We start from the raw sequence: 15,293 nt of genomic DNA on the forward strand, positions 1-15,293 counted from the left end.
TTAGGGAAGTGTTCAGGTAAGTCCTAAGTATTGTATTTAAAGTGTCTTATGTTTTGGGATTGTGGTGTTTGGGTTTTTTGGGGGTTTTTTAAAAATTGTTGTTGGTAAGGTACCTCTCTGTTTCTGTAACTTTTCAAGTTAGATACATGGTGTTTGTATTGGCAACCATTACTGGGGATTTTATTAAAATCTTAGATTCTCCAAAGTGAAGAAATAAGTTGTTTATAGCTTTTCACAGAGTCTGGAAATACTTGTGTGTGACTACACACCTTTTTTCTTTTAATCATATTTATCCTTCAGTATTTAAAACTGGAAGGATTCTTAATTACTGTAATGAAGTAAGAGCTAATATTTCCATTTCTCCATTATGGCAGAGTGTTATGTTACATAGTTCCATTTCCCAAATAACAAATGAAAATGTTAATGATCCATCCCTGATATTACTGGACTGTATAAAAATAAACGAAAGAGATTTTAAAAATATCTTGAGTACTTTTAAAATTTTAATAATAAGTTGTCCTGCTTACAATAAAGATTCATCTTCAGGTTTGTCCATTTCGTTTCAAATGACGTAGCACTTCTGGGACATCAGATAACTTAATATCAGAGTTCGGTTTCAACTCTTTGCGTCTTAACCTTCTCAGGGTTTTGCCTTCTATCTAGCTAAATCTCTTGTGTAACCACATGTAAGATGTGTCTGACTGGAGGGTCATGTACAATTGTTTAGAAGATTACTATTTTTTGGTAGAGTTTCAGTGAAATGTATGAACAAGTGAACTTAAAAGAAAAGCTTTTCAAAAGCTTCAATTGTAAGTGCTTTAAGACAGCTTAAATTTGAAACATTCTGAACTGGATGTTTTGAACCACTACTAACTAGTAGTAATTTCCCCTGGGAATTATGAAGTTGAATAGTCTGGGGGGTTGTTTTACATAGTGCTGTATTTACTTGGTTGAATAACTTCTAAATGCTCCTGTCTATATCTTCATCAAAGAGTTAAGAGAAGTTTGGTTTAATGGTATTTATTTTAAAGCAGTTTGGAATCTCAAATCCAGCTTCTGAACTTGCTTATTGATTGTTTTATTTTCTTTAAGTGTTATCCTGGTTTTACTGACAGTAAATATGAGGCATCAAAAAACTACATGGTATACTTTCAGTAGTGAGGCAGCTACAGTTGTGAGATTAGATCAGAAATTGTTTTTGCAGTTGCATTACATTCTGTGTCTGTCCTATTCCTGAGTTCAAAACTTTGGAGTATCGAGGTCTGGTGGGTCACACTTGCCCTTCATTAAATTTATAAAGGTAACGTGACAACATTTGGATCTTAAGGCACATGTTTGTAATCACAGAATTTTCTGTTTCTTTTTTTCTTTTAAAAAATAAAATATTTGTTAGGCACCTTTCTTTCTTCTTCTGCCCACCAAAATCCCAAGTCAGCCCATATGCTGGACGATTAATGTATGGACTAGTGAGTATGGTGGCCCTTATGGTTGGTCTGTAATATTGTATTTTACATGGCTCCATTCTTGGTTGGCTATTTTTAATGCCATGAGAATGATTATCAGTCGAAATTCGTAGCATAAATTCTAATATCTGTACAACTCTAGTATTAGCAGAATACTTTACATCTCTATTGTAGATTGTTCTCTGTTGTTCTCCAATTAGCTGTCCATTGAGAATTACTGTATACATGGAAGGAACAAGAAGTTCCTGGGCTGAAATTATAGCAGTCCGGAAGAACAGTGAGAAGCAGCATCGCTAATCTTGTACTTTTTCTTAAGCATTTTTGGTTGTTTTTAACTACTGTCAGAGGCCCATGCTGAACCAGAAGTATCTTAGATCAAAATAATGCAATAATTAATAACGAAATAATAAAAGTTCTGATGCCATAATGGCAAATCTATGCCATGTCTTTCTTTGTTAAAGAGATTACAAGAATGTCTTTGATGTGAAACAAGGAATTTGTGATGTCTCCTTCAAGAACTCCAGTAGTGTAGGGAAAGTTGGTCTGTAGAGGATGCCCTATGAGAGAGAGGCTTTCAGAAGCAAGATTCGTTTTGAGGAAAATGTCATGCTTGATTGCAACACTGCAACTTTGCAATATATTTTCCTCTTTTGTGAGGTACAGCTTCTTTATAAAACAGTGCATAGCCATTTTGCTTATTCCAAGGAGGAGGAGTATTTACAGGTGAGCCAAGACACACTCAGGAAGCATTACAATGAATAATTGATACCAACTGATCAAACTATTTCAGGAGAATCTGTGGGGCTTCTGACAAACATGACAATACAGTTTTTATTGTGCAAAGAGCGATGCAGAATAGAACTTGGGAGTTGCCTTTACTGCCTTGGGAAGCTTAAGCAGAGAACAGAAGTGATAAACACGCAAGTACGAAATACTGCCTGAGCTAACAAGGAATTTGCAGCAGAAGGCAGTACCTCACAAATTTGTTGAAGGTTTGAGGGTGTCAGTTATTCTGTAGATGAAGATGATCTTATTGCTTCAGCGTGGTTGGATATCTAAAATTTTCTCATTGAGACCCTTCATTAGAGGCTCTTTAATTACAGTTTGGTTTGAGATGTGTGTGTGGAGAGGTTATCTCATGCTTTAATATCTGGCTGATACAGGAGACGAAAGTTTTTGCTTTCTTACTGGATCATTCACCAAATAGGAATGAGAATTGATTACTATAATTGTCACTTGGTTTCCCTCCTTCCTATCTAGTCCTGCTTTCCCAGTGCTCTTAGCATATCTGTTATCTTTTAAAGTGTGTCTGAAAAATGCACGGTGGCTTCTGACTTCTGACTTGAAGTATCCAGTAACACAGATGGAAAGAATTTTTTGGATATTTTTATTTAAGAAAGGAATCTCTGTCCTGTCATGAATCTGAAGAGACTGGTGGTTCTCCATCACAGTGTTCCTTCAGGTTAAAAATTCCTTGATAGTTCTTGATTTCTGAAGTTGTTTCCACGTAACTGTAGATCTGCAGTGCAGTAAGATCATGTCTTGTCTTGTACCTGTAACACAGTACTTGTAACACAGTACCTAATCTCATGCCCCTTTGAGCTTAGCTGAAGACACCTCCTTTTCCAGTGAATCTCCAGATAAGCAGATGATGTTAAGCTAAATTAATGTTTAAGTAAAACAACAACAGAACCCCAAATACTTAATATTCCCACTTCTTGCATTTTGTTCCCAATAGGTCCATGTTCTTAAAATGCTTGTGTGAGCCATTAGTAGTGCATGAATACATAAAGCCACAACAGGGTTCCACTGGCTTTCATGTAGCAATCCCTGACGAGGGTGATATTTTGAAAAGGAGAGGATATGTGGACAGGATGGGGATAATGTTTTAAATTTTAAGAATTTCAACTATAGCTGAAAATTTTTCTGTATGTCAGTGATTTAGTCCACTAGTTGTCCACAAGATCTGTAGTACAGTACAATCAGCTCAAGTCATGTTGTTTTCAGTATCTAGTTCTTTATATTTACCTCCAGTGTGTGTAGTTGTTCCTGTGCTGAAGGAGTAAGTTTGTTATCAAAACAGATGCTCCCATTTCTGTTTTCTTGGATTCCACAGCTGCACTGGATGGTGTTTTTCTGCTGTAGGACTGGCTGCAAAATGCAAAGTCCTCATTTTTCAGAGCATCTAAATTTTGGAATTTCTAATCAGTCACAACAGTATCAAGGAAAAAAAAACACATTAAAACATTAGAAAATTCTGACTATAGTTATTAATTATTGCTTTCTAATTTGCCTGTTTGCTGGAGATGCATAGTTGATTGGGGTAGGGAAATATGCATCTCCTTACTATGCTGCAAGGATTCTGTTGACTGCAGGGGCAAGGAGGAGCTTCTTTCCTGGTATATTTTTTTTCCTTTCTTTCTTCTTTTGGTGTGTTTTGTTTGGGTTTTGTTTTGGTTTTCGTGGGGTTTTTTTGTTTGGTTTGGTTTGCTTGTTTGTTGTTCTTTGTGTTTGCTTGCTTGTTGGTTTTTTGTTTTGTTTTGCTCAGGTGTAGTTTCATTCAGTCTGGCATGCTGGTTGTTTATAAGGCAGAATGAATAGGTTGCTGGCCTGTGTTCCCACATAGACAAACAAAACGAAGGCAAAACGGGATTTTCATTAGATTAAATTGAGCCAGTATTATAAAGCAGGCATTTCCCATTCTGTTTGGCAATTTCTTGTGGTTTATGGTTTGTATGGGTTTTTTTCGCTCCAAGTTTAGGGAGCTTCTGTGGTAAAGGTTTTTTTAGGACATGTAAAGTATTTTGTGTCTCCTAATGGAGACAGAGTTTTTGTTCGGGTGTTTGTGGGTGGTTTTAGGTAAGGGAACAACAACTCTTGGTTTTGATCAACGCTGTTATTCTAAGCATCTGCTCTCTGGCTGTTTGCTGACAGGGGACTAGGATCAAGGGTCCAGCTGATCTTTCTTAGTCCTGTATAGTAAAGTCTGCCAAAGTTAATGAAGAACATTTTTGAAACATAAGGACCACTGTATTCAATCCTGGGTTTTTTGAGAGGCTCTTCATCACAACTGTGATAGAAACCAGTGTGGTGTGGATGCATGTCACATCCAAATAATCAAGGTCTTCTATCTAATCTGGGACATAACATGTACTAAAATTAGCCATTGCTATTTCAGATGTTTAGCTTTAATTTCTCTAAGCCTCAGATCACCACAAGTACATAAGGCAACATGAGTTAGCCAGGTGGATGAATACCTTACATAATGAGGATTAAAAATACTGAAGGACTCTGATAGAAAAATACCATTTTCCCCCCTCCCCCCTTTTCTCCCCCTTATCCACTTTAAATTCAGACAAGTGAATACATATGCAGTTTGGGCTGAAATCTATCAAGTTTAATGCAGAATTCCAGAATTCCACTCTGTTTCCCAAAAGAAAAGATTATTCTTTTTATGAAGTTTGTATATAGTATGCAGTGTAGTGCTAAATAACTTAAATCTCAATAAAAATATTGTGGTATTCAGTATACTCTGAAGTGGGAAGAGTGAAAACAAAATGCTTTGTTATGAAATGTATTTGTTGGATGGTATTAAAAAAAAGAAATCCAGGTTATATGTCTGGTATAACAAGTTCTGGTGTTTGATCTGCATTTGGCATAGTTTGCACTTAGGCCAGAAATTTACATTAATATACAGGAAAAGCAAATGTCTGCAAATCTGTAACTCAGAACAGTACATTTTATTGTCTGAGCCTTTATTTGCTTTGATTGGATAGAATCAAATTTAGTTTGAGTGAGTGGTGATAATTCAGTCCAGGATATAGATTTGGTCCAAGAATACTTATTACAGTATATGTTACATTATGATCTGAGTTTTATTTTCAGTCCTGACAGATATGAGGTACTAAGATTTTATAAGCTGTGGGAGATTTTTAGTCTTTTAATAGTGTTGCTGAGAGTATCTTGGGATATTGAGAGATTCTGGCCTGCGGTTAAGAAACACGCTTTAACAATTACTTGGTGACTAGATAGTATGTAAGGCAGATAATATGATTAGTTTCCATTAATTCTTAGTTTGCTAATTTTGTTCACCTAACTAAAGTCAGTTTTTAAACTCCCTTTATAATTACTTGAGGGGAAGAGAGAAGTACCTGCACATGTATTTCTCCGTATGGTGGAGGCTTAGGACAAATGGGATGTAGTGTTTTAAGAGTCTGCTCTTTGCAGAATATAAATTGTATTCAAAGTTCTAAATTAGTCTCTCACAGTCACTAGAAGAGTTTGAGGTTTTCTGGTAACTCTTCTGAGTTACCTATAATCAATATTAAGCAGCTTTAAATTTTGTATTTTAGCCTAACAGTCTATAGGTTAAGAGTATTAATTGGGTGTTCACAATATAAAAATGTAAAGTTTGTATATATTGCTTCACATAGTAACTAAGTTATTGACTCACAAGTATATGTAAAACTCATAAAAAATATTTATATTTGATGTTATGTTTACAATCATTGTAAGTGTGTATTGAAATTTGGGTTACCTGTTTATGTGTACATACCTTCATGTGTAGAAGTGTTTGAGAATTCTTTGTTTCCTGTAATTTTTCAGTCAAGTTGCTCATCTGAGATTGATCACTCAGTAGGCACCTGACGCTCATTTTTATTAAGCTTAAGTGATAAATAAGCTTTTGACAGTGGTAATCTCTCCTTTGGGTGCAGACAAAATGATAAGCAATGAAACCTTTGTCTTTTCTTCAGGGAAGAAGAATTACAGTGTCATTGCACAAAAGGATTAAAACTAGTTTTTGAAAATCAAGGCTTCTTGTCTGTGTATTCAGCGTTGTACTCCCTTTCACTCTGGGACAGAAAAAACTATGACAGTAGAAAAATTTGCAGACTGCCTCGCATGCCAGAGAGGGAGTTACAGATGCATATAGACAGATCAGTAGATAAATGCAAACTTAAGACTGAACATGTATTAGCTGAATCAAAAGTACTGTGTTTTCCTAAAATACAGGGAGATGTATATTATACATATTTTTAAACGCAAGGTAAAGTTACGCCTCTTTTTTTTTTTTTTTTCTTCCCTAAAGCTGCCAGCTAACAAAGATGCCTTCCGGAAGACTTGGAACCCTAAGTACACGCTACGCAGTCATTTTGATGGAGTGCGGGCATTAGCTTTTCATCCTGTAGAGCCTGTGCTGGTTACAGCCTCTGAGGACCACACTCTAAAACTTTGGAATTTGCAGAAAACGGTTCCTGCCAAAAAGCAAGTATATGGGTTTTTATAAAACATCGATTATGTTTTAAATGCCTTCAAAACTGATTAAACTCTTAAAAGTTTTCAGAGTTTTCCACTAGAGATTTCATGTAGCGTAATAACTTCCCTTTTTCTTTCAGGAGTGCCTCTTTAGATGTAGAACCCATCTACACATTTAGGGCCCACATGTAAGTGTTTGACATAATTAATGCTTGATAAATGTATTGTCATTATCTGATGGATTCATAAGACACTTCAGTGTAAAAGCCATGAATGTGTTCTATTTTTACATTGTATCAACAAGGTCCCTTGTACTTTGTGAAAACAGGTAAACACTGAGTCCCTGTCATGAGTCACACAGTCCGTGATAACACGAGAAGAACAGGAAGTGGCAAATGTGGTTAGTTGTAATGGAAAGGAGAGATTGTAGAAGATGATAGTAAAATCGCCTGAGTGATGCCTGTATCTTGGACTGTGGATTTTATATATAATATATGAAGAAGATAAACAAGGTAGACTTTAATTGTACCTAGTGTCTTCAGATACAGGTCTGAGAATTTAAAAGTACAGATGCAATCATCAGGACAAAAAAAAAAATGAATGCAGATTCAATGAGTGAAAAAATCAGGAGATCAAGCAAGTGAGTAGGGAGGTTCTGAATTGTTTTTAGGGGCTTGAACAAGAATAAGAGAGAAAATTTCATTGCCAGCATAGGCCAAAGTAGTAGATAAGGCATGGGTATTCACCAGCACATATGCCTCTCAGCGCTGGGGGAAACTTGGAAATCAGTGAAATAATTGTTGTAATCAAAAAGTTTATTAATACCTGAGCAAAGTTCTGATAACTACAGTCAGTTTTCTTCCAGTGTCAACCCAGGCTTCCTCCTTTCCCATCTCAAGTGTGCCTACTTTGTGTGCAGGTGGTGGTTTATTACACACCATAACAAATATTCTCATTTCTGATTGTGCTCTGGCCCAAGATATTGAGGAAGCGCATTGCACAAACTAGTCTGAAACAAGGAAAGATCTTTTTTGTGGCAGATGGTGACAGTGAACTAACCTGAATTAAACAACATTAGTAAAATGTGCAAGTTGAGCTGGGACTTGTAAAGCTCCTAGTAATTTTTCAGCTCGCGTTAACTACTTTATTACTGCCTGAGTTTCACATGCTAATTTTGAATTCTGCTTCCTTCTAATAAGAACACAAGACAAAAATTCAGAGTCTGTAGATAGTCACAGTAGTTTGAGTGTACTTGCCCTATGTAACTAAAGATCCAGTCTCCAGTTACCAGGTAAGCTTCACGAGAGCTCTTTGATAAGTGTGGAAGTGGATAACACTTCGTGTGCTGGCCTTGGTAATGGGGGAAAAAGAAAAAAAAGTAGTTTGTACTAGGAAATCTACACATACTATAATCACCCTCCTTCATTCCCTTAAGCCATTTACTTGATAGAAGGTAACATCTTATTTTTGCACTTATTAGCTAAAGTGTAAAACGCTCTTCTTTAGGACTGGGTGACTAGTATGTCCTCATGTTAAAATACAAGTGTTCTTTTGAGTGATAGAGGGCCACTGACCAATTGAATTCTCCTTCAGATCTCTTCCTCTGTCTAAATTTGTGCTATTATTTGGGCTTTTGTTACTGAATACAAAAAGCCAAGGTTTGGGAAAGTTTTGGTACAGAACTGATCTACACCCTGTGGCTTCCAGTGAGACTGATAACAAAGTAATTTTGGTTTTTTTTTTACCTCACACATGCTTTGAGCAACATTCCCTCTCATCCCAGCTTCATTCTGCACTTTGCCAAATACGCAGGTGGATTCAAGTGATAGTCTTCCTTTTCACTATCTTCAAATATGTAATTCTAGTTTGCTCATCTGCACTTAAATGACTGGTAAACTCCTTATATCCTGAGCATGGCCTGTCAGATGAGCCAGGCATCTGATTTTGGGGATATGGTTTTACAATACAGTTAAACCTGACCTAGTAGTGTGTCTAAAGGAGTAGGCCTGCGTCTTCCATCAGGCTACAGTTTGTGCTTGTCTCATATCACAGCAAACAAGTTGAAGAAGTTAAACCAGTGGAAGTCTAACCTTGGCCAAAAAGTACTTTCTAGGATCATTTTTCTGAGCCAGTTTACTGGGGCATAGGTTACTGTCGGTTCCTAAAAAAGGATGAGAAAATAGTTGGGCGGGAGGCTACAACTACCTCTTTCAGCACAATATAGGTTGATCTAGATACAAGGTAAAAACTCACCATTTGTAGTTGTAGTTACTGTTGCTTCTGAGAAGTAAGGTGGTAGTCTTTGAATTTCTTGAATTTGGATAGTTCTAGTTACGTTGTTATTAATATTTTAATAGAGGTTGGTATCACCCCTTGAGACTTCAAAAAGGTTTTAACAGAGTTGTTTCTTTGTAGTTTGAATTTTTTTAACTACTTAATCCAATCTAATTTTTTTTGAAAGTAGATAACCAAATTTTCACTTCTACCCTGTAGGCAATATCAATAAACTTCTCTTCCTCTGTCTCCCAATAGTGGACCTGTATTGTCACTGGCAATTAGTTCCAATGGAGAACAGTGTTTCAGTGGTGGTATCGATGCAACCATCCAGTGGTGGAACATGCCTAGCCCTAATGTGGATCCATATGATACCTATGGTAAGTGTCTTTTTTAAAAGATAAATAACTCATGACCATTGTCTTCAATATTAATTTGCTGCTTGATGCTAATCTGTTTTCTAGGGCTTTTGTGAAATGTAACTACCATTTATCAAGTAAATTGTGTTTTTAACTTTTTATGTGTGGTAAACATTAATTATGTATTCCCACTTGCATTGATGACATGCTTTGTATAGAATTGTAATAGGAAGACTGGCAATTTCTCAGGATTAAACAGTAAGGAAAAAATTAATCATAACTCTTATTTTTAAGAAGTGTGCTTGCCACTTCGGACCAAAATTCCAAGTTTCTGAATGATTATTTCTTCTAATAGGAATTTCTCAAAAAACTAAGATAAGTGTACTCAGATTCTACGTCCCATGTTTCTGATTTCCATCTCAGTTCCCATAACCAATGTCTCTAAAGAGCTGATAACTGCTTGGAAAACTGTGCATCACTGTCCTGCTATTAATGGCAGTCGGTATTCTGAATCATAGAACCATAGAATACCAGGTTGGAAGGGACCACAAGGATCATCTGGTCCAACCTTTTGTGGCAAAAGCATGGTCTAGACAAGATGGCCCAGTACCCTGTCCAGCTGAATCTTAAAAGTGTCCAATGTTGGGGAATCCACCACTTCCCTGGGGAGATTATTCCAATGCATGATTGTGCTCATCATGAAAAATTTCCCCTCTTGTGTCCAATTGGAATCTCCTCAGGAGTAACTTGTACCCATAGCCCCTCGTCTTTTTCATGTGACTCCTTGTAGAAGGAGAGTCTCCATCTTCTTTGTAGCCACCCTTTAAATACTGGAACATGATGATAAGGTCTTCCCTAAGCCTTCTTTTCTCAAGGCTTGAACAAACCCAGTTCTCTCAGCCTTTCCTCATATGGCAGGTTGGTTTGGTTTGGTGGGGTTTTTTGTTTGTCCTTTTGGTGTGTGTTTTTTGAGAAAGATGGCAGTGGTGGTACAAATTGACCACCTATGTAATATTTTAGTTGTTGCTTAAACAGGAAGGCCTGGGAGGATATGTGACAGTTTTATGTGGAATTTAATTCATATTGAAGTACGAGAAATACTTATTTAATGTCTCTTCACTAAAAAGGTTTCATTTCTGAACTTTTATTTTTTTGTTTTTTTGTTTTTCCAGAGCCAAACGTTCTAGCTGGCACCTTAATTGCTCACACAGATGCAGTCTGGGGTCTTGCTTACAGTGGTGTAAAGAATCACTTACTATCTTGTTCAGCAGATGGCACTATTAGATTGTGGAACCCACCAGAAAAAATGCCCTGTATTTGCACTTACAATGGAGAGAAAGGTAGGGTTTCGTAGTGGTTTTGAAAATCTGTTATGAGGCAGCTGATGATGCATCCAGGCTCTCTATCTCCATTTGTCAAAACTACATAACAATTAAAGGGAAAAGATGTTTTACTAAAGTAATCCTGGTGCTGTAGCATTACTTTAAAGAAGGGAGTGAATTTCTTCTTTAAAGTATGAGTATAAAACAAACTAAATGTATAAACTGTCAAGAATTTTAAAATGTTTCATTCTTTCTAAAGACATTTTTCTCTCTTCCTAGAGCATGGAATACCTACATCAGTTGACTTCATAGGTTGTGACCCTGCTCATATGGTGGCATCTTTTAACACTGGCAGCACAGTCATCTATGATTTAGAAACATCCCAGTCAGTGGTAATGCTTTCATCACAAATAGAATCCGGTAAGTAAAGCTCTTTTGTATGGAATATCCATCTCGGATGAGGTACCTTTATCCAAGTTTTATTATACAGTAAAGTAAATGAAAAGGTTTTGCTCCTCTCCTGCATCGTGCAATTTGAGAGTTGGTTAGATGCTTAAAGATGCTTGGACATGACAGAAAAGATTGTGGATTAGCAGGATTTGAAAGTGCTTAGAGGTAGTGAAAGCAACAGTTCTTGTTCTCTAAGCTGAAATTTCTCAAGATTCAGTTGTCCGAATTGCGTATTAAAACACAGTTTCATTATGTAGCCTTGACACGGAGGGTATTGAAATAACTGAATTAAGCAGAATAATAGTTCAGTGTAGAATTCTGTACATGTCGTGATTAAACACTCTTTCCTGTGGAACTTTAACTATTAGAAATTCTGCTACTACAAATAAGGTGCTATGAAGATGTAGCTCTTTAAGAATTGTGTGTATCTGATGAAATTCTGGATACAGGAGCTTTCTTTTCTTGAACCTGTGAAAGTGTTCCATGAGGAAAACTTCCAGTTTCTCATCATTTGTTTAAGTGAAATGAGATGTAAAATAATAATGCGAGGGGAGAAATTGCTTTTACCCTCCAAGTAGTCTGATTTACTTAGTGATTATACTTACAGTTTTAAGCGGGTTATATAAAGACTTCCACACAGGTTACAAAACTGTGTAAAAGCTATATTCTAGGTATATTGTACAAAAACTGGCATTGACAGTGAGAAAGCACATCACAAATTGGAGAAATAACTTTCCTAGTTTGAAAAGAGGATCTTTAAATGTAATCAATAAAAATTAAGCACAGAAATGAAAGGAACAAGCCGTAAAACATGGGCATATCAAGATGGAGTGTGTTTTAAATAGTATTCTAAAAACTTCTTAAGAGATTCTAAACCAGTCTTTGGTGTATATAACAGAATCTAATAGGTTAGGTTGACTTCAGTTATTTGGATTCTATCTTCCCCCCACCCCAAGCTAAATCTTTTTTTGATGCGGAGGTATAAGAGGTGTGTGCTTAAACATACTGATGCCATAGTTTGTTTCTACTTGGCTGGTGGTGGTCTGCAGTACTCGGTTTGCTTGCTGTCTCCCTGGAGAATCTTTTGTGTGTATAAACCACTTGTACAGCTTTAACCTTACATTACATTGACTAGAGTCTACCTGGCTGTATTTATTTATTAGGAGATGTATTGATGCTCTTTCTAAAAGGTTACTTATATAATATAGTTAATATAGTAAGCTAAAGTGTAATGCTAAAATGTTCTCATTTTAACTTTAACCCTTTCTTTAAGGCAGGTTAATATTTTTTAAATTTTATTTTCAGGTGTACAATCAAATAATCATATTAACAAGGTAGTAAGTCATCCCACACTTCCTGTAACTATTACAGCACATGAAGATAGACACATCAAATTTTTTGACAACAAAACGGGTAAGGATGAAAAGGAACCTGATTTGTATGTATGAATATGTTTGAAGTAAATCTGGACGGACATAGGGAGAATCCATTTGTAGAAAACTTATTAGTGGTGCAGTTTTATGTAAAAGAGAACTTCTGGTATTTGTAAGATTAAGCCTCTTCAGTACCTTCTCTATGATATAGTGATATCCGTTGCAATTGTGACTTCAGTCAGAAAATTCTCAAAACAGGCAGAGATAGTTGTGAGGGGCAAGGAAGTCCTTTTAAGTTAGAGCTTTGTTAATTTATATAGAACATGTCTGCCATTTTCTTCCTGTCTTCATCATTTCCATGCTTTTAACTCTAAGAATATATATTAGTTAAATTTTTCAACTCTCACTAGTAAAGAACCCTGTTTAGTACCTATTAGGGCAAGAAATAACCCTAAATTCATTGTAGTAATGGAATCCTGTTGTACTTTAAGAACACAATTAACTTTATGAAACAAAAGGATCTGGATAAGAGAGAGGAAAGAAGGGTATAGGGAAAAACTGCACAGTCTGTCATGACTAAAAAAATCATAGAATCATAGAATTTCCTGAGTTGGAAGGGACCCACAAGGATCATCGAGTCCAACTCCTGTCCCTGCATAGGACAGCTCCACAGTTCACACCATGTGTCTGAGGGTGTTGTCCAGACTCTTCTTGAACACTGTCAGGGTCGGGGCCGTGACACCTCCCTGGGGAGCCTGTTCCAGTGCTGCACCACCCTCTGGGTGAAGAACTGTCTCCTAATGTCCAACCTAAACCTCCCCTGGCACATCATCTTGCCATTCCCTTGGGTCATTGGTCACTAAAGAGAGAAGTTTGATGCCTGCCCTTCCTCCTCCCCTTGTGAGGAAGCTGTAACTGCCATGAGGTCTCCCTTCAGTCTCCTTCGGGCTGAACAAACCAAGTGACTTTAGCTGCTCCTCGTATGGGTTCCCCTCCAAACCCTTCACCAACTTTGTAGCCCTAAAAAGGTTGGAATAATTGTAATAACAAACATGAACTTCCATTTGTCAAATTAACAGTCACTTCCTGCATGTTATCCTACCAAAGCTGGAAAAAAAAAATCAGCATAAGATGACTTTAAGCAGGCACATGTGGAAAACCCCTTTCTTAAGTGTATTTGGTTTGGGCAGAGTGGGGGATGGTGTTCTTGAGATTTGGGGTTTAAAGGCAAAAAGCTAGACATTTTTCCCCTTCTCATCTTCCATGAATCTATGTATTTGAATTGTGGTCATTAAATGCATTGCAATGATTGTCCTGAAATTAAAATGTATTATTTTAAAGAAACAAAGATGTAGAATAAGGAGAAAAATCTTGCATAAACAAATAATTGGGTCAAAGACAGAAAACAGAAGGTAGAAGTAAATGATCATTTTGTGGAATAAAATATTACCAGGTCCAGCAATAGTTCAATGTAATATGAATCATCTGGACAGGAGACAGTATCTTGACAGTTTACTGGCATTCTTTAATTCAAGGTATTAAAGATGAAGGCTGATAAGGAAGAACTGAAGATCTTAATAGGCTTAAAAGCAGGCAAATCAAATTCCATGTCGATAAATGTGAAACGATGCATGTAAGGAAAAACGAACTTCATAATATAAAATAATAATCACTGGGCTGACTGTTCCTACTCGGTAAAACCCTGGAGTTATAAGAAGAGGTTGGATGAAAATGTCAGTTCGTTGCTTAGCAGTCAGAACAGCAAAATTAATGTTAGGAGGAAGGAAAGGAATAAACAACAAAAATAATTGTTAATAACTTTGTATGAATTCTTGGTGTATCCACATGTGTACTTTGTGTTATTCCAGTCTCCCTTATCTCAAAAGGCATATAGCCAAATTAAAATGTTTCAGAGAATGGTTAAAAGTATTATCTGAGATCTTCAGTAGCTTTTAGCTTCTTCAGGAAGAATCTTAGAAACTAAATAGGCTGAGGTTCTTCAGCAAAACAGACAACTGGGCAGAGATGATACACTTTCTTCATGTTGGTCATGGTCTTATAGGGATTTATTTGTTCTCTTCCAATACGTGAACTAAGGTTCAGTTAATAACCCCCAACAGGTGACAGATTCAAACCAGAAAGAGGTGGTTGTACTTACAAGCAGTTATTTTGGAACTCCTTCCCAAAAGCATCATGAGATGTTAAAAGATGTTATTAGGAGTCCAGGAATTCACTGAAAAGAAATGCATTAAGAACAGTCGAATGCAGAGTTAACACCTATGGTTTGTGACATAATTGAACAGTTAATTATTAGGAGCTGGAGAGTATTCTGGGCAAGTATCACTTTGAGTTGCCTTGGTTTTATTTTCTTCCCTGGTTTGTCACCAATAGCCTTTCTCCTAGCAATGACAGAGATAGATGGACCTTTGGTATGACTCAGTAAGTCTCTTTGTAAAAAGCTTTGTCAACACTTTGTCCTGCTGTGGCAGGTATTAGGACATGTAAGGGACTAAAAATTTAGGTTCTCACCCTGTCATTTTAGGATTTGTCGTCTTTGTCATTGCTGCCAGTAAAGATGCCTGATGGATAAAAAGAGCACTTAGGATGAGAATGCCTTTTTGAGAGCTGTGTGTCATTTACCTATACACTTATACAAGAGTCTGCAGTTGAAACATAATGATTTCTAATAGAACTGTATCATTCAGATATTGTTGAAATCTATTACAAATAAGTGTATTATTCTACATCGCATTTAATTGTAATGTTATTTTTAAAAGAAACAATACTTCACAGGAA

General features: G+C 36.5%; 1 protein-coding gene across 5 annotated transcripts in view; it reads left to right on the forward strand.

Annotated features, from left to right (window-relative positions):
- STRN3 (striatin 3) overlaps window positions 1-15,293 on the forward strand; it is a 67,444-nt gene that overhangs the window by 49,077 nt on the left and 3,074 nt on the right. For all 5 annotated transcript variants that reach the window (XM_065635107.1, XM_065635109.1, XM_065635106.1 and 2 more), the window contains 6 exons: window positions 6,553-6,728; window positions 6,860-6,907; window positions 9,252-9,373; window positions 10,525-10,692; window positions 10,954-11,094; window positions 12,430-12,537. In XM_065635107.1, coding sequence (XP_065491179.1) covers window positions 6,553-6,728; window positions 6,860-6,907; window positions 9,252-9,373; window positions 10,525-10,692; window positions 10,954-11,094; window positions 12,430-12,537 — 763 coding nt within the window. The remainder of the gene's footprint in view (window positions 1-6,552; window positions 6,729-6,859; window positions 6,908-9,251; window positions 9,374-10,524; window positions 10,693-10,953; window positions 11,095-12,429; window positions 12,538-15,293) is intronic.

The sequence above is a fragment of the Caloenas nicobarica genome, chromosome 5, assembly GCF_036013445.1.
Source record: "Caloenas nicobarica isolate bCalNic1 chromosome 5, bCalNic1.hap1, whole genome shotgun sequence".
NCBI lineage: Eukaryota > Metazoa > Chordata > Aves > Columbiformes > Columbidae > Caloenas > Caloenas nicobarica.